This window comes from Mastigoproctus giganteus, chromosome 13 (assembly GCF_048544385.1).
Source record: "Mastigoproctus giganteus isolate SK-2022 chromosome 13, ASM4854438v1, whole genome shotgun sequence".
NCBI lineage: Eukaryota > Metazoa > Arthropoda > Arachnida > Uropygi > Thelyphonidae > Mastigoproctus > Mastigoproctus giganteus.
In genome coordinates, this window is record NC_143587.1 from 95,043,689 (window position 1) to 95,065,098 (window position 21,410).

The window sequence follows — 21,410 nt, forward strand, 5'->3', positions numbered from 1 at the left end:
ACTCCATTGAAGAGAAAAAACATCACGACTGCACAGCAATAGGAATGTAAGCAGATGAACAAACAATGCAAAGAGCAATTGGCCACTGATGTTGCTGCAGTTATGGGAAAGCCTACAAGAAGCACCAGAAACATCTAAAAGTTTGTAATCATTTCACAAACATCTAAAAGTTAACACCAAATACAGTACAGTATCTGTATATTTTCCTAAATGCAAAATAAAGACAAAGAGAGAAAATATGTAAATAAAAACTTTATTTAGTACAGCAGAGGAGGCAAGTTTACTTCTTTGAGTCCTATACACTTCCAATGGTTTGGAAAATTCAATGAAATGATACAAACTATACCACAAAATTGCCAAACTAAAGGAATCCAAGTATACCATTAAATAAATAAATGACCAGTGTAATGAAATGATTCTTCATTTTGGCACAATTGAATTCAATTATTAATGAGAGAGAGAGAGAGAGAGAGAGAGAGCACAACATAATTATTTGTTTAAACTGAAATAAAATATTGTTCGAGCTGTTTCAGATTTTGTTTACTTTTAGACAGCGCCTCCATATAATATCTAATGTTGCAGAATTAAGGTCAAAAATAATATGAATCGATTTAAGCTTAAATTAATTCACAATTTCATAAAAATTCAATTTCTATTAATTAATCGGATCATTCATTTCATTCAAAAACACCTAAATTTATTTGTCTGATATTACTCACTTCAATATGGAATCCTAAAAGGTGCACTTCTCGCTGAGATTCTTCTAATGCTGTCTTTGTTTCGGAAAGTGAACTTTCCAAAAAGGTTTTCTCCTTTTGAAGCCTCTGAAGTGAATCTGCTGACTGACTGTTTAACTTGAAAAATTAATTCAGAAATAGGAATATTAATAAAAAGCATTAATACATTGAAGCAAATTAATTTTTCATATAATCCTACATTAATTTAAGGACAGTGAAATTAATAAGAAATACACAGAAAAATTCCACACATTTTTGCCAAAATTATGCTTTCAAGACTGTTGTTCAACTTTGAATATGTGTGAAGTGCAAAGGTCTTATAAAAGTGAATGTGCACTATTCTGTTTCTGGAGGCAGGTAGAATTAGTAAATTAAGTTAGCAACAGACAAACAGCAGGTCAAACTGTGTTTGCAGGGTTGAATTATTGTATTTACTGAATACTGAAAGGAAAATCCTCAAACAAAATTAATAAAAGGTGCAACTTTCAAGAATTTGAAAACAATAACATACATACAAATTTAAGAACTCAGATAACATGAGCATTTGAAAGTACTATGCAAATTAAACATTGAATTGAGTTAATGGTATTAATTATTTACAGGTAACCATCATATAACAAGGTAGTTAGGTTCCCATAAAATCTCGTGTAGTGTGAAACCATGTTATACGGAACTAAAAACCAGTACAAAATGGGGGGAGGGGGTTACATTCCAAGAACTAACAAAAATATGCCACTTTTTATAACTATCGGAAACTTAATTTTTAATAAAAATAGTAATAACTGAACAAACATCTTAAAAACCGTGATATATATAGGTAGGGATTGTCTTTTTCCCAGATTTCGGTAATCCCGGGATCCAGGGATAAAAATGTTCTTTTCCCGGGATCATTGTAGGTGGAATTAAAACTGAAAATTTCACAGCATTTTATTTATTCACATATATATATATATATATATATATATCAGTATTAGGCGAAGAATTATTTGTAAATTTTAACATTATAGATAACTTAAGGATAATTTTAATAACTTATAGATAATAACTTATAGATAATTTTAAGCTTTCGCTATTCCTTTCTAGATAACTTAAGGTTGTTAATGAGATCAGCACCGATTAATGATATCTAAGTGAAAGATTGTGCATTATATCGGTCTGTATTAATATGTTCTAGATATGATAGAATATGGTAGAGTAAAAATATATCAGATTGGCAATGAGGTAGCAGGTTGAGTGAGACAAGGTGCAGTCTGCGAAAGACCTCTGCATCAAAAACACCCAAGTAACATGCAAAGGCCAACGCCGGCACTGTGGCAAAAACCTAGAAGTACAATATGTAATATAAGGTGAGAGTAAAGCAAAATGAGATAAAACGTAAAGCAAAAAGAGATAAAAGTAGCAATGGTAGTAACATAAATTGAAATATGATAGAGCAAAAATATAAAATAATAAGCAAAATTATAAAAATGTGTTAATTATGGGTTAGTAGATATACTGAAAGGGACTTTATCAAGGGCTAACCCTCTCAATATATTGGCCCATAATTAACGTAGCTATCTGTTTCTGTTGTCAACTGCCCACAAAACTAGGTTCGAATATACGTAAGATAGTATAATAGTAATAATATAGTACCAAAGTAGGTCAAGTAATTTAGCAGTATTATAATATAAGGGCCGAAAGCTGATAATAAGCAAATTTAGTATGTAATGTAATTTGGCAGTAATATGATATAAGGGCCAAACGCTGGTAATAAGCAGATTTTGATTAGTAGTTTACGGGCAAGATGACGATTAGCCCGACAGATAGCATAGTAGCATAAAGAATACAATAGAGCAAGAGTTCCATCCACTGTAGTTATATATTAATATTATCCATGTTGAATAGGCAGCATGGGCTAAAGGAAGGAGAACGGAAATAGGATAAAGAATAGCAATATACTTTTAGACATATACTATATAACCCTACGTTTTTTCATACCTCGTGAACTAATAGAGCAATTTGAGGGGGATTGAGGTACTATTGCTATTCTTCATCCTATTTCCGTTCTCCTTCCTTTAGCCCATGCTGCCTATTCAACATAGATAATAAAAATATATAACTACAGTGAATGGAACTCTTGCTCTATTGTATTCTTTATGCTACTATGCTATCTGTCGGGCTAATAGTCATCTCGCCCGTAAACTACTAATCAGAATGTGCTTATTACCAGCATTTGGCCCTTATATCACATTACAGTAAAACCCCGCTATTCGCGGTATCTGTATTTGCGGTTTCGCGTATTCGTGATCGCTGATTTAATATAAAATGAAATCTAAAAAAATGTGAAATTTAAAGCACCGTGAATATTTTCCGCCATAAAAAAACATGGGAGTGGCTAAAATTATCTTTCCCGGTCAAAACAGCGCTCAGTGGGTGGGAGGAGAGGGGTGACAAAATCGTGAGCGTGGATGCTCTCGCTAATCCTTGTTCAGTATGTGTTATGTGCTTGTCATGGAAGGTTTCGTCGTTTGCTTTTAATTTCTATGCTTATAAATTAAATAAGTTTATCAATTTATAAATTGATATGCTTACAAAAATGATAAATCTACCGTCGTTTTGCAGTGTAAAACAGACTTTTTCGAGTGTGTTAACGGAAGAAAGTGACTTTACTGTGGACAAGTTCTTTCTAACCCCAACAAAAATATGGCTACGAATAACAAGAGAAAAGTGAAAATATCAAAGAAGGTGATGACATTAGCGAATAAAATTGGGTTATTACATAAAATTTCTAATGGTGAAAGTGTCTCCTCAGTGGCAAAATATTATAAAATCAATGGGTCAATGGTACAATCAATCAAAAAATCAGAAGAAAAAATCCGCCGTAGGGTCCGTGAAAACGCGCTAATTGCTTCAAAAATTTGCTCTGTAACTCGTGATGTTAAATTAGAAAAAATGGAAAAGGCTTTAAATCTGTGGATAGAAGACCGAACTCAAAATAAAATTCCGTTAAGTTCACTCATCATTCGGGAAAAGGCAAAACTCCTTTATCAACACTTTAGCGAAACTGGTGATAGCACTGGCGGGATAAGTGTTTTAGCTAGCAAAGGCGCTGGTTAGAAAGATTTGCTTGAAATTTCTAATAAATATTACATTTAATATTAAATTGTTTCTTATTTTCATTTCGATGCCATATGCTTGCATTTCACTATGTACTGTCTATGTACATAGTCATATTATGAAGGTACATATAATGCATACATAGACAAAATTTTAGACTAGTTTTTCTTATATATTTCATACTTTGGAACGGAACCACTTTATTTCTATGGGAGCCATAACTCAGTATTCGCGACATTTCTCAGGAACGTAACCCTCGCGAATAGCGGGGGTTTACTGTACTGCCAAATTACCTTAGATACTAAATTTGCTTATTATCAGCTTTTGGCCCTTATATCATAATACTGCTAAATTACGTGACCTACTTTGGTACTATACTATTTCTATTATATTATCTTACAAATATTCGAACCCAGTTTTGCGGGCAGTTGACAACAGAAACAGATAGCTACGTTAATTATGGGCCAATATATTGAGAGGGTTAGCCTTAGATAAAGTCCTTTCAATATATCTACTAACCCATAATTAACACATTTTTATAATTTTGCCTTATTCTTTTATATTTTTGCTCTATCATATTTCAATTTATGTTACTACCATTACTACTTTTATCTCTTTTTGCTTTACTCTCACCTTATATTACATATTGTACTTGTAGGTTTTTTCTACAGTGCCGACGTTGGCCTTTGCACGTTACTTGAGCATTTTTGACGCACAGGTCTTTCGCAGACTGCACCTCATCTCACTCAACCTGCTACCTCATTGCCAATCCGATATACTTTTTACTCTACCATATTCTATCATATCTAGAACATATAATTATATAAATATATATATATAAACTACAAATTTAAATGAATTCAAAACTTACTTTTCAGAAACTTAACATGTTCTTTTTAAACCTTGACAGACTAGTGGCTACATTGTTAAACAAAAATTTCTTTCACTTTAGTTTATTTTGAAACTGATTTGGCAATTGACATGTAATATGAACTAAGAAACACAGGCAATTTACACTTTTATCGCTGAGTCTAGTTCTAAGTTTGGTTATAAATAGTCCTGCAGCCGAAAAGGACCTTTCAGCTTCTACACTTGTTGGTGGTATGGATTCGAGAGCATCCATTAATTTTAATACATTTGTTGTTTTTCACCAGTTGCCTCAAAGATTTCGAACTCCTTGGTTATATTCTTTGCAAGTGATTGACCTTCAGCTTCATGTTGAGGGTCTTTAGAAACACACTGTTTGTTTTTTGATTTGACGCGCCAATTTCTCACAAAGCATCTGCTGTCTTTCGCTCTCACTGTCACACTCTTTCTCTGAGTCGGAATGTGAAGAATCAGATTGTGATGATTCAGAAGAGGAAAACCCAAGACGAGTTACTATTCATTTTGCTGTAACTAACAAGGCTGACTTGCTTGGAAATGGTTGCAACTCGGTTTCTATTATTTTTCTATTTCTTTTGTAATACGTTTTTCCAGTTTTTATATACTTCAATAATCCAACCAAAGCTTTTTGCCTTCTCTCGTTTTATCCTTAAAATTAGTGCTTCCTGAACTTTTCTCGAAAAGATAGAATTTTGCTCAGAAAGTTCTTGTACGATGAAAGAAAAAACTCCCTCTGCAGTAAGAAGTGTCGCATCACGACTGCAAAGGTTTTGCGATCCGATTTCGACGGGTTTCAACACACGCACAAGGTCATTAAGAGCCGTATACTCTGCTTCACATATTGAATTTTTCATGTTATAGTCAATCATTGTTTTTTCAATTTGTGATTTTAACTGTAAGAATCGTTCTAACATGGCTACCAAACTGTTCCATCTAGTTTTAGAATCGAGTACTAGGCTTAAATTTTCTTGCTTGAATGAAGATTTAACATAATTCTGAAGAGTATCATTTTTCAAGGGAGACTTTCGAACCATTCGCACAAGCGTTCTAATTTTATTAATGATATTAGCTTTGTTTAATGCACCAGAGGATAGGTCATCTTTGAAATCACATTTTTGTTCCATATCAGGATTGTTTTCTAAGCTTAATTTTGAATTTTAATTTTCCGTTTCATCCTCTTCTAAATCTTCCTTGCTGTCTTGTTGTTTCTTCCTCAATTACACCTTCCGAATCATTCCGTCTCTTGTACAGAACGTCGCGTATTGCAAGGTGTATACCGTGGGAATAGCAAAGCTGATGTTCACAATATATCAACTGTCCGAATTTCACCATAACACTCACCCCATCCATTACACACGCAAATATATGATGCTCTATTGATAATTTAAACTCCAATAACTTCTGTTTTACTTCTTCAACCATTTCTTCAGCATTTATTCTACCATTAATAGCAATCATTCCTAGATTCCAAAATTTGTCTTTATCTTGATGAACATTGATATTTAAATAACATTCGTTTTTAAGCGACGAATATTCGTCTAGAAAAAGGCTGAATCTCTTACCATTTTTTAATGATTGTTCAACTTCTTTTATTATATTTTCTTTTATAATATTATACTGTTTATACACTAATTGCATAACATGATTGGGATTTTAGGAAGAAGCAAACCTTTTTCACTGAATGCTTGCTGAATAAATTCACTTTTACGTATGGCACTGATAGGAAATCCATCTACAGCTACAAGCTTTGCAATGATTTCTTCTTTTGTGTCTTTCTTTAAAAAACTAAACAATGTTGGTTGAGAATGAACATTTTTTAAACATTTCGAAGAGCTTTCTACAGATTCATCCCCTGCAGAACGTTTGAGGTTACAATCATTTGCTGACATAGGCTTCTCAATAGAATGTTTAGTTTTTAAATGGCGAAGCAAGCCACTTGTAGAAAAACCTCTAAATTTCAGTATTGCACCACAATGACTACACTTTGCTTCTTCATTATTATTACATTTAATGAAGTACTGCCAGACGAATGTTTTTGATCTCTCCATCGTCACAAAATATTAAAACAATAAAATATATATAAACTTAACTGCAAGAGGATCTTTCAAGGACAAATGACGTGTATAATCAAGAAGAGTCGAGACTCGAGAAATGACGACGATGACATTACAGAGATATGTACATATCTCTGTAATGGCAATTTACTAATTGTGCTACCTGCAAGGGATTATTTCTCTTCAGATGGAGATGCTAGCCAAGATATGGCAGATACCCAAGTTTTATGTGGACAACTATGACCCACGGAGGCTCATACTGAATACCAATAAACTACCAGGGGAATAAATTCTTGAGTTTCTGAGTTACTGTATTCTGTTTTGTATTACATGTTGATTGAAAATTATTAAAATGAGATACGACTATGTTTTATGAAGTTCTGTATTCCTCTATGTATTACTAATTGACTCAAAATTTTAAAATTAGATGATTTATTGAGATCCAAAGGTAGTAAATTTTAAATCTATTTTCCACCAATAGGCAAGTTCAATATACCAAATAATATTGCCTTCTTTTTGCTATATCAGATCCAAATGTGGGTATCCTTTATCGGGACAAATTTAGCAGGTGACTGGTCTCCTCCAAGTACATCCAGTGAAAATGCCTTTCACAGAGTATATTACATGTTGAATTCATGTGTACTACTTGAAATTATAACTTCAACTTTAAATCATTCCCAATGTAAAGTATTTTTCCATATTTAAATATACAAGTAATCATAAATATGAAAACTTTTTTCAAATTGTAATGTGACAAAATGTTGATATATCATAATTACTTGAGATTGAAGACTGCTAACAGTATCCTCAAGCTGCTGAATAGTACTGGCAGATTTCTGTTTTTGATCTTGATAGTTTTGTAAATTATTATTTAACTGAGTCTGTAGGCGGCTTATCTGCTCTTTCAAATGAGAAATTTCTTGATCTTTATTTAACTGTAGAATGTCATAAGCTTTTCTGAAATAACAGTAGAGAATTGCATTAACATTAAAGTATCATCAAATATCAATGCAATAAAAATAACATTGCTTTTCTGTAAATATCAACTTTTATGCAATTTATAAAACAACACATCTCAGAAATGTAACATTTATTTCACATATAAAATATTCAATAAACTTCCTGAATTGCAAAGGACTTCTGAGTGGCTAGTATATACAATACATCAATAAGTGATCAAAAAAATCATTTGATGAATATAAATATATATTAACTGTTAAAACTGTAATATGTAATGCCGAGTTATCTCTATGTACATTGAGTAATCATTTTATTAGGAACACCTATCCTTTTCATGAAATGGAATGCTGCTTAAGTAAGAGCATCATGTGTTTGTACCATGTGATAAAAAGCAGGTGGACAGATACTAGGGATGGTGTGTGTGTGTGTGTGTGCGCGCGCGCGCGCGTGCGCGTGCGTGCATGCGTGTGTGCAATTCTGTCCTGCTTATGGGCAACACAAAAGAAACAGAATTAAGTTACTTTGAATATGACAAATTAAAGAAATGTCACACTAAGTGGTAGGAGCCAAAGAATGGTTATAAATGACCACTACTCTTTACAGACTAATGTGATGAGTGGAATACCACAAAAATTGGTATTGAGACCATACTGTTGGGGTTATTATTATTTTTATTTATTTTTATTTTATTTATTTTTTTTTTTTTTTTCAATTTACTAATGATAATGGTGTAAGAATTTCAGGTTTGGAAAATTCATTTTTGGAAGGACACAGGTGTGTTGGGATAGAGTGCAGAGAAGAGGAACAAGATTAGCTGAGGCACATAATATTCTTACTAAGAATTTTTAAAAAGGATATTCTTACCAAGAAAGATTGTGGTTCTTTGAAAAATGCATGGTAGCCTACCTGAGGGTATAAGACATTAAAGGGGTTAAGTAAACTAAATGCTAATGCAACATTTACTCTTTCTTGATGATATGCACAAGTGGGGAGACATTTAAATTGAAAAAGGATGTTGCAGATTAGATGTGTATAAATTTTGATTCAGCCAAGAATAGCCTCTCTCTCTCTCTCTCTCTCTCTCTCTCTCTCTCTCTCTCTCTCTCTCTCTCTCTCTCTCAGGTGTACAGTATAAGTTTAATTTAATTTTTTAAGTATCCAGTGAAGTCAACAGTTCTTTGATATAAGTAAAAAAAAGTAAAGTGCAGCCATTATCAACCCACTGCAGGATGGAAGCCTCCTCAACAATTCATGCTGAGGGAAATGGACCATAATCTGCCACGGTCCAGTGCGGGTTGGCAGATCGACCGTATTCAGCAGTCAGGGGCTTGAACCCCGGTCTACTCAAGGAGCGTGTACTACTGTACTCCCGCTCCTGACCACTTGGCTACGGAGGCCGTTTGTTCTTTGATATACCTCATATCTTTTAGTACAGGACAGGACAAAAGCTTCCAATTTATACATGGCGGTGAGAAAACTAGCTTTGCTACAAATGCACCAATGACATATTGAGAGATTGATGCATTTGTACACATCTTCACCAAAAGTTGTCCTAATATTGTACTACTCTTTTTAAATAAAAAATACACTGAGTGGGCAGAAATCATGGGATACCTACCTAGTAACAGGAAGACCCATCTTTCTCCCAGATAAGGGCAGTCACATGGAGAGGCACTGAGTCCACTAGTTCACAAAAACATTCCACAGATATTTCCCTCCATGCTTGCTGCACCGCTGTCCATAATTCTGTCGCATTCCTCGGTGGAGAATCCAAAGCTCAAACAGACATTTCCACAACATCCCAAAGATGCTCCACAGGGTTCATGCCCAATGAAGGGGGAGGCTATTCCGTGGTAATAAAATCTGCGGAATGCTCAATTCAAACCATGTTCTAGTCACCAGGGCTATGTGGGGAGGCATATCAGTAAATAATATCAAAATAATTTTGATATCATATACTTGGATTACAGGAAAACTTTTGATGCCGTTGCGCTTGGAAGACTACTGTTCACATTGGAGCAGTATGGTATTAAGAGTAAGTTGCTACAATGGATAAAAGGATGGTTAAGTGGGAGAAGACAGAGTGGTAATCAATGGACTGTGCTCCACTAATGGACTAATGTTATTAGTGGAGTCCCCCAGGGTTCAGTGTTGGCCCACTGTTGTTTTACATATTTATCAATGATATTGATGAAGGAATATCAGGCTTAATGTCAAAGTTTTCAGATGATACAAAGGTGGCAGGGTTATTAATGACAGTAATAGCAGTGTGCTACTGCAAGAGGATCTAGAAAATTTGGGCAGATGGGCTGAGAGGTAGCAACTGAAGAAGTAGCAACATTGACAAATGCAAAGTACAGCATATGGGTAGAAGTAATCCCAGAGAACCGTACCAACATTTACTACCACCCTAAGTGTGGTACTACACTTAGGGTGGTAGAAAATGAAAAAGATCTGGAACTAATTGTGCAGTCAGATATGAAGTTTTCTGAGCAATGCAGACACTAATAGAGCAGGTCATGCAGTATCATCAATGATAGACAGGAATTTTGCTAGTAGGGAAAAGGAGGTGATTATCCCTTTGTATAAGGCAATGGTCAGGCCACACCTTGAGTACTGCGTATAGGTCTGAAGGCCTTATTTTAGGAAGGATGTTGAGTTGCTTGAGAGTGTACAGAGAAGGGCAAGAAGATTGGAGAGGGGAACAAAGGGGTCCTCTTACCAAGAAAGGCTTAAGTTTTGCAAATTGCTGCAGCTGGAGACTAGGCACCTGCGAGGTGATCTGAGATTGGGTTGAGCATGCTGAACCTATGCCCCTTCAGATTATGAACCTGAAGGGGCATAGGTTCAAATTGAGGAAAGACAGTTGTAGAATAGATGTGTGGAAATTTGCCTTTAGCCGGAGGGTGGTTAATTGCTGGAACAAACTTCCATTTATCGTTGTAGAAGTTGATGGCTTAAATAAATTCAAGGAAGAAATGGACAAACTTTTAGCGAGAATGGATGCATGAAATTGGGGTTTTTTTTTTTTTTTAGTTGATGCTACATAAGCTCATACACTTGCTTTCTCGCATCACATGCCTCCATTACTACTACTACAAGGAACTGTAATGATTGCATTGTCCTGCTGGACGAGGATTCCCCTGTGGGTGCATGATGACCATGAAGGGATGCAGATGGTCTGCAAGGATAGACATGTAACCTGGACCATTCAGAGATGTGTCTAGATGCATGAGAGATTCCAACGTGTGCCAGTTGAACACACCCTAGATCAGGCGTGGCCAACGAGTCAATCGCGGATTTAATTTCGGTCAATCACAATGAATTTTAAATATACAGTCATCCCTCGATTTGTGCACCTTGTGCAACGTAATTTTTGAGATGGTAGATCGCGGCACATTTTGAAGGAAAAAAGTAAATCGCATCACAAATTAAGTAGGCCACTCCTGCCCTAGATCATTACCGACTGTCCACCTGCCTGAACAATTCCTTGTTCGCATGATGGGTGACAGCTTCGTGCGGTTTCAGCCAGATATGCACCCTGTCCACTCGAAATAACTGGAAATGGGACTCATCGGACCAGGAGACCCATCTCCGATCATCCAAGATCCAGTACCGATGTTCCTTTCCCCGCTTGAGGCATAGAGGTCTTGTGTCGTGGTGTTAGCAATGGGACTCTGGTGGGTCGGCTGCTCCCATAACCTATTGCGGCTAATGATCGTCTGATGGTCTTGGTGGAGATACTTCTGGCTCCCTCATTGAAGTCAGTGGTGATTTGTGCCACTGTCGCTCTCTCCAGTTGGCTGAAACAAGGCGAGACAGATGTCAATGGTCATGTTCATCCAGCCACCTTTCTCCGTCCACAGCGCTGTCCACGATGAGATGTTATTCCAGAAATGGCATATTTTCAATACACTCTTGATACTGTCGAATGGGGATAGTGTAATTTCTGTACCACCTCCACGATAGAGTGACTCGTGCGTCGGGCACCCACTGTCATCCCGCTTTTAAAGTCGGTTAACTCACGTTTATCCATATTGACATTGAATTACCATCTATGTGAATGCAGTAATGCAGTGTACCTATATACTTGCCAAGCAGTGGGTTCATCCACTATCGAGAGGGGTAACACTGTCGCATTGCGCAGGAACCAGGTATCCCTTGAAATCTGTCCTTTCGGTTTACTGCTCCAGTGTGGAGAATTGTATTTATAGTTTTTTAAAATGCATGAAATTACACAAATCATGGTTTCAACCCTGGCTAGGATCTTGTGAGTGGGTAATAAAGCACCAAATAGTGAAGACCTGAAAACCCAATGATGAGAAATATCTACAAGAAAATAAATCTGTCATCATTTCTAATATGAAATGATGCAAAACGCATTTATTTTTTTGAATGTTCCAAAAATAAATATGTTTTTTCATGCTTAGTACAGATTTTCAATGTCCCACATATATGAATGTTGTGGAAGTTGACTTGCCTACTCAAGTGAAAGGTGGCTTTATCACCAAAGGCAAGATGCCTTCCTCTTCCACTTTCTGATGGAAGTTATAGCAAAACTTGTGACTAGTCACTGAGTTTGTAAAGACAAACTCAATGACTATTTAGTTTAGTTAAAAGGCATACACAACATAACCACTACACCACCACCACAGCAGCAGCAGCATAATGTGTACATGTAAAAACTACAATAGGGTGCAATTTTGAACTCAGAATTTTGTAAGAATTCAGTAAGTAGAATTTTGTATTTTCTAAAAATTGTTTTTTTTTATCTATTTGTTTAATATTAGTAATTCAGAATGTAGGAAAATCTCCGTCCCCATATCAGTAGTGAATCTGTTGTCCAAAACTGCCTTACCCTACGAGTAGATCTGGTTCAGGCGTGACACTTGCTGTGATGACATGGCAACAGAACTTGCTTTTGGTGATGAAGCCACCTTTCAATTGAGTAGGCAAGTTAACTTCCACAACACTGAATGTAATGAGTAAGCTAAATACCAAAGGTATCCTAACTTTTGTTCAGATAACACACATAAGGAGACATAAATTTGAACTGAAAAAGAACGGTTGTAGGATCAATGTGCAAAAATTTGCTTTTGGTCACAGTGTGACTGATTGTTGGAATGAACTTTTGTCTGGGGTTGCGAAAGTGCATAGTTCTAATAAATTTAAGGAAGAATTAGACAAATTATTAGAGGGCATGGAAAGATGAGATAGGGTAGTTTGATAAGAGGGGTAGTTTTTTATTTATTTATTTTTTTTTATTTTGTTTGCTGATACTGCTATAATACTTGCTTTCTTGCATCATTTGCCCCTAATAACTCTGATACAAATAAATCAATTTTATGATTAGTGTAGGCAGTTTAAAAGCAAAGGCAATATCTACATGGAGAAGAGGCAGGGTCATCCAGTGCCATTGATGAAATAGTATAATATGTAAGAAAAATCTTTTGAGAAAGACTATAAAAACCAACTTTCAGATTAACTGAAAATTAAATATACTTCAAATTTTGTGTATTTTCGAGAAGCATTTGCTCTTTGAAACTGACAGTCACAGTACAAGCATTAAAAACCAAATGATACAAGTTTTGCCTTAACTTCCAACAGAAAGTGGAAGAGATGCTTGCTGTGATGACATGGCAACAGAAGTGATTCTTGCACTGCTTCTATTGGAATGAACTGCAGCCTGGAAAATAAGATGCAGAATATTTCAGAGACTGCTGGGAGTCATTGCAGTACAAGTAAACACATGGGTTGTGTTAGGGTAGCTAAGAATAGGAACAGGTGCATGTATAATTGCGTATACACCAATGCTAGAAATTTTGGTAAATAAAATTGATGAATTTGAGGTATTGCTCAACACATCAAAGGCAGATATTGTTGGGATATCAGAGATGTGTGTCACACAGATATAAGGAATGCAGAACTGGAATTTGGGGAGTACAATGTCTACAGAAAGGACAGACAGGATAGGAAGGGAGTAGAGGTTATGCTATTAGTTAAGAAACACAAAATCCAAGGAAGTGAAGCCAGTTGATATGACTGGACAGTACAGTATTGAGTCAGTTTGGTGTGACATAAGCATTGAGAGATCAAAATTGAGAGTAGGAGTGTGTTATAGGCCTAATGACTCTAATGAGTATAATAAGAAACTGTACAGGGAAATAGAGTGAGCCAGTAAATCAGAGAGTCTTATAATGGGGGATTTTAATTTCCTGGATATTGACTGGAATTTGTGGGTTGGTCACTCACACACTAGCAAGGATTTTGTGGATTTATTGGATGATTGTTTTCTACATCAGCATGTCCAGGAGGCAACTAGAAGGAGTAATACTCTTGATCTGATTATCAGTAGTGATTTTTCATGCATTAAGAATCTACAGATAAAGGAACCACTAGGTGGCAGTGATTAAAGTGTGCTGAAGTGAGATTTCTCAAAGAGGTAACTACCATCAGGGGTAAAGGGAAGGGTTTTTGCTTTCGTAAAGTTGACTATGGTGATCTGAGACAGTATTTAAATTCTATACGGTGGTACCAACTAATGATATTACCAACAGCAAATTCAAAATGGGAACCTACTAGGCTTTACATACCAACTAAGAAATATTGTTCAAGGTTTAGGCCTAAATGGATGTCAGATGAACTAATGAGACATATGGCAGAGAAGAAAAATGCATGGGATATAAATTAATGGGTGACATGGAAGCCTATGATATAAGCTGGTCTGTAACCAAGTCACAAAGGAGATTAGGCAGGCAAAGGCAGATTATGAGAAATCTTTGGCAAAGGATGCAAAGAAAAACAGCAAAGAGTTCTTTACCTATGTAAACTCTAGAAGGAAAGGGTTAAATCAGATTGGTCCACTGGATATTGATGGTTCAACTGTTAATGATTCTGCTCAGGTGGCTAACAAACTAAATTAGTATTTTGCATCTATATTCACTCATGAGGAGTTATTCAGGGAGGGGAATGCCAGAAGTGAATTAAACTGGCAGTGAACTAAATGATTCTGTAATAACTGAGAGGAAAGTGGAGGAGAAATTGTTGAAGATAAACATAAAAAAGGCACCTATGGTGGATGGGATCTATCCAGTTATATTAAAGGAGGCAGCAAAGGAAGTAAGCAAACCCTTAGCCATAATTATGAGAGCTTCTGTGGACTCATGGGAGGTACCCATGGACTGGAGATGTGCAAATGTGACCCCAATCCACAAATTAGGATCAAAGAGAAACACAGGTAATTACAGAGCTGTTAGTTTAACTTCTGTTCCAGGGAAATTAATGGAGGCACTGGTTAAAGAAGCACTGCAGGATCATGTAGACAAGACTTCAGTTATAGCTCAGACACAGCATGGTTTTGTTAAGGGAAAGTCTTGCCTGACCAATTTGAATGGATACTATGATGTGTTCACAAAGGAACTGGAAAGGGAATAACTTTGATATCATATATTTGCATCTTAGAAAGGCTTTTGATAATGTTGCACATGGAAGACTGCTGAACAAATTGGAGCAGTGTCATTGGAGGCAAATTGCTGCTATGGATAAAGGGATGGTTGAGTGGGAGAAGACAGAGTGTGGTAATCAATTGGCACTGCTCATCGTGGATTAATGTTATTAGTGGAGTCCCTCGGGATTCAGTATTGGGTCCATTGTTGTTTTCTGTATTTATAAATGATACTGATGATGGTATATCAAGCTGAATGTCAAGTCTGCAGACGATAAGAAGGTTCGCAGGGTTGTTAAGGACACTAATGACAGTACACTGCTGCAAGGCTCTCTACCCTAACAGCTCTACCCTTCTTAAAATGAGGTCTGGAGGCCTCATTTTAAGAAGGGTAGAGCTGTTGGAATGATTACAGAGAAGGACAACAAGATTAGTTAATGGAACAAAGGATTGCTCTTACGAAGAAAGGCTAGTTTGAGCATGCTCAAACCACAAAAATAAATCAGTATTGAGCATGCTCAAACCACATGGTTTGAGCATGCTCAATACTGATGGGATTCTTCCTCTTGCTCAGAATAATCACCTGAGAGGGCATAAATTCAAATTGAGGAAAGACAGATGTAGGATAGATGTGCGGAAGTTTGCCTTTAGCCAGCGGGTAGTTTGTTGGTGGAACAGACTTCCATCCTTTGTTGTGGAAGTTGATAGCCTAAATAAATTTAAGGCTGAGCTGGACAGGTATTTGGATCAAACGGAGGGTGAAATGGGAGCGTTTTTCTTTCTTTTCTTTTTTTTTTTTTTTTTTTGGCTGATGCTGCATAAGCTTGCTTTCTTGCATCATATGCTTCTACTAATGCTAATGCTAACTTGCTTTTGATGAAGAAGCCACCTTTCAATTGAGTAGGCAAGTTAACTTCCAACACATTTAAATGTGGAACACTGAAAATCCACACTAAATGTGAAATAACATTTATATTTAGAACATTCCAAAAAATGTGTTTTGCATCATTTCACATTAAAAAATTTATAGTCCTTTCACTTTTTTGGAAAATGATTATCAACATAAACATTTCTAAAATATGTCAAATAACTGGATTATGCCTCAACAGATTCTGATGATTTCATCTTCCAAAAAGACAGTGCACCCTCCTTACTTTCACATGGATATTGTGAGAATATCTCAATAAAACACTACTTTGAAAAGAAGAATGAAATGAAGTACTAAAGGTAACATGTGGTGTCCTCTCCTACCACATGTAATTGAAGCCACTGCATCGGAGAATATCTGTTGGTACTGGTGGTACAAACAAGGCTGGTGTCCTTTGTGTAGCTCACAAAGACGTGACACCATGTGACTTCTTTTTGTGAACTACACAAGGGACACCAGCCTTGCTTGTATCACCACTGCCAACAGCTATTCTCTAATGTAGTGGCCTCAATTGACATACTGGCAAATATCTGGAAAGAAATGGGCTATTAAATCAACAAAAAACTTGCTGTGGGGCTGACTGGTATTTTTAAGTACTTACTTCCTCTTCAATCACTCTATATTTATTTATTTTTAATGAAGGTAATTTTTGTCACAAATAAGCAAGTATACGTTAAATTTAGATATGATGTTATATATTACATATTGATAACTATTTAAAAATGTAAAAATAATTTTCATGCATATATTAAAAAACATTTACTTATTTTCTGAAAACAGGTTTTCCTTTTCTTCTTGGAGCTGTAAAAGACTGAAAGAAAATTAAATTAATTTTTTTTTCAATTATGCTTAAAATTAAAATCTGAATTCCTTAAGCAAATAACTTACCTTTCTTGCTTTTTCTTTAATTTATCTGTGAGCTAAAAAAAAGTTAATAAAGAGAATATATTTTAGTAACATAAAGTTATTTATGATAAGGAAGAATTATAACACAATTTCTATAACTTATAAAAACTGCTGATATAAATTAAATGTTTCAGCAATGCTTCTTTAATAGTAACTTACCTCTGTATTTTCTGTAAGGTTTAAATGAAGTACATAGCAAAGGAATAAGGTTAAAAAAAAAAAAAAAAAGATAAGACATTTATTAAGATGTGCAAATCTTATAAGGATCGTCAATTAGAAACATAAAAGGCTTGATTAAAGACTGACATAATAATTACATGGGGATGAATGTAATTATGAGACAGTGGCAAAAGTCAACTGAACATTTTAATCCATTTCAATAACACAAAGATTTCAATAATGCATGCAAATAAATATGAAAGCAACAACATGTGATGAAAATTAATAAGCTCTGACTGGATGATGAAAATCAAACATTTGTTGGGTCCACATGCTGAAAATATGTACAGGTTGTCATGCATTTAGAATGTTCATTTTGGAACACTGTAATAAAAGATGTAATCACAAAAGTAAGCACTTGCATTTGACTTACCAAAACAACCATATCTAATGTGGGCAGTGGTGCCCACATATTTGACGGAACAGCCTTCCTGACAGTTTATCTAATATACCATATTATTAAATTATTGAATGTTATAAGTAACTCTACTACAATTTTTGAAGAAAGAACCTATCTAAGAGTAAGCTGAATAAATGATTTTTAATACCAGTGCCACAGAAAAGTTATAAAAATGCTGAAAGACTGTAATGGATTATTATTAATACAGGTTATCCTTCACAAATGAACTTAATATATTCCTGAGTCTTATTTGTAGATCTTCAAGCTCATAAGTTCAATTTTACTGTTATAGGTAATGAACACAATCTATGTTAAGTATATTTGTTACCTATAAAAATAAAATTCGGTATCTATAAGAATAAAATATGACTTAAACTTTTCACACTATATATAACACTTTACTGTACAGTAAATAAACTGTTTCCATGCCTTAATATTAGTGATGTCTTAACAGTACAACAATAAACATATATTATTACAAGAAAGGAATAGGTATAGCCAAAGCAGCTTATGCACCATAAAACCCCCACAACAACAACAACAACAGTAAAGAATAAAACTGATGTGTTTCTCAGATATTTCCGAAGACAAAATAAAATTAGTCTCACAGTCATCAAAAATAAGTACTACAAATATGATGCCATAATTGTTTGGCATTACCATAAAAATTCAAAAACCTGGTTACTCAAATCACACCAACTCCTAATATGACTCAGCCTTTTCAAAATTATCCTCTTTTTTAATCAAAGTTTTTTAAGTTGATCACATCTCCATTTAAAGTATTCAACACTAGTGATATATTCCCATGGTTATCACGAGAAATACAATTAAAAATTTATGACTATCTTTTTTAGCACTGTATGTTTACATACACGTGTAGACTGAGTTTTCCTTGCCCTAAAATGAAAGAGTTATTAGAATTAGATATCTCTCTAAAGAAATATACAAAACTCATCCCAAGTGATGCACAGTTTACTTCCTTTCTAATGTTAGCAAAAGATTTTCCATTACCAAATTTTTGGACTTCCTGTGGGAAATCTCCCCCCACCACACAGACATTTATCTTTCTCCTAAAATAAATGTAAAATAAATTACATGTCCTAAAGTGCATCCAGAGTACCATACTAACAACCAATCTGCTCCTATCTTTTGTAAACTATCTGATGTTATTTATCTTATTATAATAATAATAATTATATTATAATAAATATATAATAATAATATACAAAGAAATAGCATGCATCAAATTAAAGGTGGAAAAATAATTTCTGATAAAAAGGTCTAATAATAAGGAGAAAAAAGGTTAAAATTGTTTAAAATATTTGACGCATGCTAAAAAAGACTGATACATAATGCAGGTATTTCTTCTGGAGATTACACTAGTCAACACGTAAAATGTTATGAAAATACCAAATCTTGACTAATTTTATGCTGCTAAAAACAAAAATCACATTAAAATTTGTCAATTGACTTTTTTTTCAAATTACAGTTGAGGTCTCATATTAGCGAGTTACTCTACGTTATCAACTATGGCTTTTGGAAAAAATGCATGGCAACACCGCAGTTTCAGTACCACCACGCTCTTAACATGTGATCAGCAACTGTCGCTTACTCTGCATCACGTGATAAGTTGTTGTTGTTGTTGCCTCAAATGCATCCCTTCAACTCTGCTGCAGTAATCCTCGAATACGGCTAGGTACTGGGTGATTTGTTCTCTGTGAGATTCCTACTTTTTGTGCTGTATTTGTGTCGTGTAAAATTAATATGCTCCATAATTGTGTGAATAGTCTGGATGACTTCTATTACATATGCAGAGAAGTCACGTTAGCATCAAGAAAGCGTACCTTAACTGAAGCCATAAAAAAAGCCTGCTTCTTGTACTTTGGGTGTAAGGTAGGCGACCAGGACAAGAACTGGGGTCCACACATATGCTGCACTACCTGTTCATCGAAACTCAACACATGGGTGAATCAAAAGAAATGTTTTATGCCTTTCACAGTGCTCACAATATGGAGAGAGACAACAAATCATGTCACAGACTGTTACTTCTATATGGTGCCTCCTATTAGAAAAGGGATGACAATGAAGAAAAAGTGAACAGCGATACATCCAAATATACCATTTGCAATTCGTCCCGTGCCTCACAGTGATGTACTACCTATTCCTGAACCACCTTCCATCTTTCTGTACACTCTGATGAATATCAACTTGATATACATGAAGAAGTACAGCAGCCATCTGCATCAAAGGATCCACCATTTTGTCCAAACTTATATCTTTCTGAACCACGTAAGATCACAGAAAGTGAGTTTAAACCTCATCAGGGATCTCGAACTGCTGACGAATAAGGCAGAGCTTTTTGGCCTCAAGGCTACAACAGTGAAATCTTCTAGGTCATTCTGTGAAAGTGACAACATTTAGTACTCGAAATAAAGACTATGATAAATTCTATCATCAAACAGAAGGTGAACTCACTGTTTGTAAGGATGTTGATGATCTAATGGCAGCAATGAACACGAGGCACGTTCCCAAAGAATCGCAACTATTTATAGATGCCTCTAAGGTTAGCCTTAAGGCTGTGTTATTACACAATGGAAATATGCTGCCTTCAATACCTCTTGCATATGCTGTGAACAAAAAGAAACATATGCAAACATGGAGATTATGCTTTTAGATGTACATTATCAAAAGTTTGAGTGGCAGATATGTGGTGATTTAAAGGTAATCATCATTTTATTAGGACTACAAAAGGGTTATACTAAGCACTGTTGCTTTTTCTGCAAGTGAGATAGTCATGCCAAGGATATGCACTACAAGAACAGGAGTTGGCCTCAACAAAAATAATTAACACCTGAAATAAAGAACATAGCATTTAAACCTCTGGTAGATTCAAATAAAGTTTTGCTTCCACCACTCCACATCAAAATGGGGTTCACGAAAAATTTCGTGAAGGCTTTGCAAGTGAATGGTCCTGCATTCACATACCTGCAAGAGAAATTCCCAAGACTTAGTACAGAGAAGATTAAGGCATGCAGTTTCATTAGTCCACAAATAAGGCAACTTTTCGAACAGTTTGAATGTATCCCTAGTGATAGCAAGAAATCAGTGTGGAAAGCCTTTCAAAACGTTTCGACTGGCTTTCTAGGAAATGTTAAAGCTGGCAACTACAGGCAGCTTGTGGAAGATCTCATTACTTCTTACGAAGATTGCAGGTTAAATATCGAATGTGTGGCCACACATTTGTGAGCTCTGTTTTAATCAGTGTTATAAAGTGATTACAATTGGAATTTTCGTCCACCGACGATGTCAGATGAAACTCTTTAGGAGTCTGGACATTCATGTGACTTTTTAGCTAAAAATGACCAATATTAAAGAAAATATGAATGTTTTTAAATTTTGTATGTAATGGTTGACCACTTGTATATGATGTGCATAGAGAATCTCAGACATTAGCATCCCAAAGAGTAGTAAAGCTTTTGCAATGCTTACAGTGCAAAATTGTAACTGTAAAGTAACACTAAGCCTCATATTAGATATAGAAATTCTACAAAATGTATTATTATTTAAGTCTCAGTTCTGTTAATTGCCTCCCCTTCTTGCCGTGATGTCAATCTCTCGCATTGCTATAACAATAGTGACACCATACTGGCTGCCATCTTCGAATTGACCTCGTTGCGACAGGAAATACAGGACTATTTCTTGCTACTATAATCTTTTAAGAGCTGAATAATATTTATATGTTTATCTCACTCGTCAATAAGCATCCACAAATTAACAAAGT

General features: G+C 35.3%; 1 protein-coding gene across 1 annotated transcript in view; it reads right to left on the reverse strand.

The window, feature by feature from the left end:
* The window catches only part of LOC150076266 (GRIP1-associated protein 1-like), a 370,153-nt gene that overhangs the window by 199,923 nt on the left and 148,820 nt on the right, over positions 1 to 21,410 (reverse strand). The window contains exons 10-13 of the mRNA XM_090387422.1: positions 16,993 to 17,024; positions 16,868 to 16,915; positions 7,552 to 7,729; positions 720 to 854 (exon numbers count right to left, since the gene is read on the reverse strand). Of these exons, the coding sequence (XP_090243548.1) occupies positions 720 to 854; positions 7,552 to 7,729; positions 16,868 to 16,915; positions 16,993 to 17,024 (393 nt within the window). The remainder of the gene's footprint in view (positions 1 to 719; positions 855 to 7,551; positions 7,730 to 16,867; positions 16,916 to 16,992; positions 17,025 to 21,410) is intronic.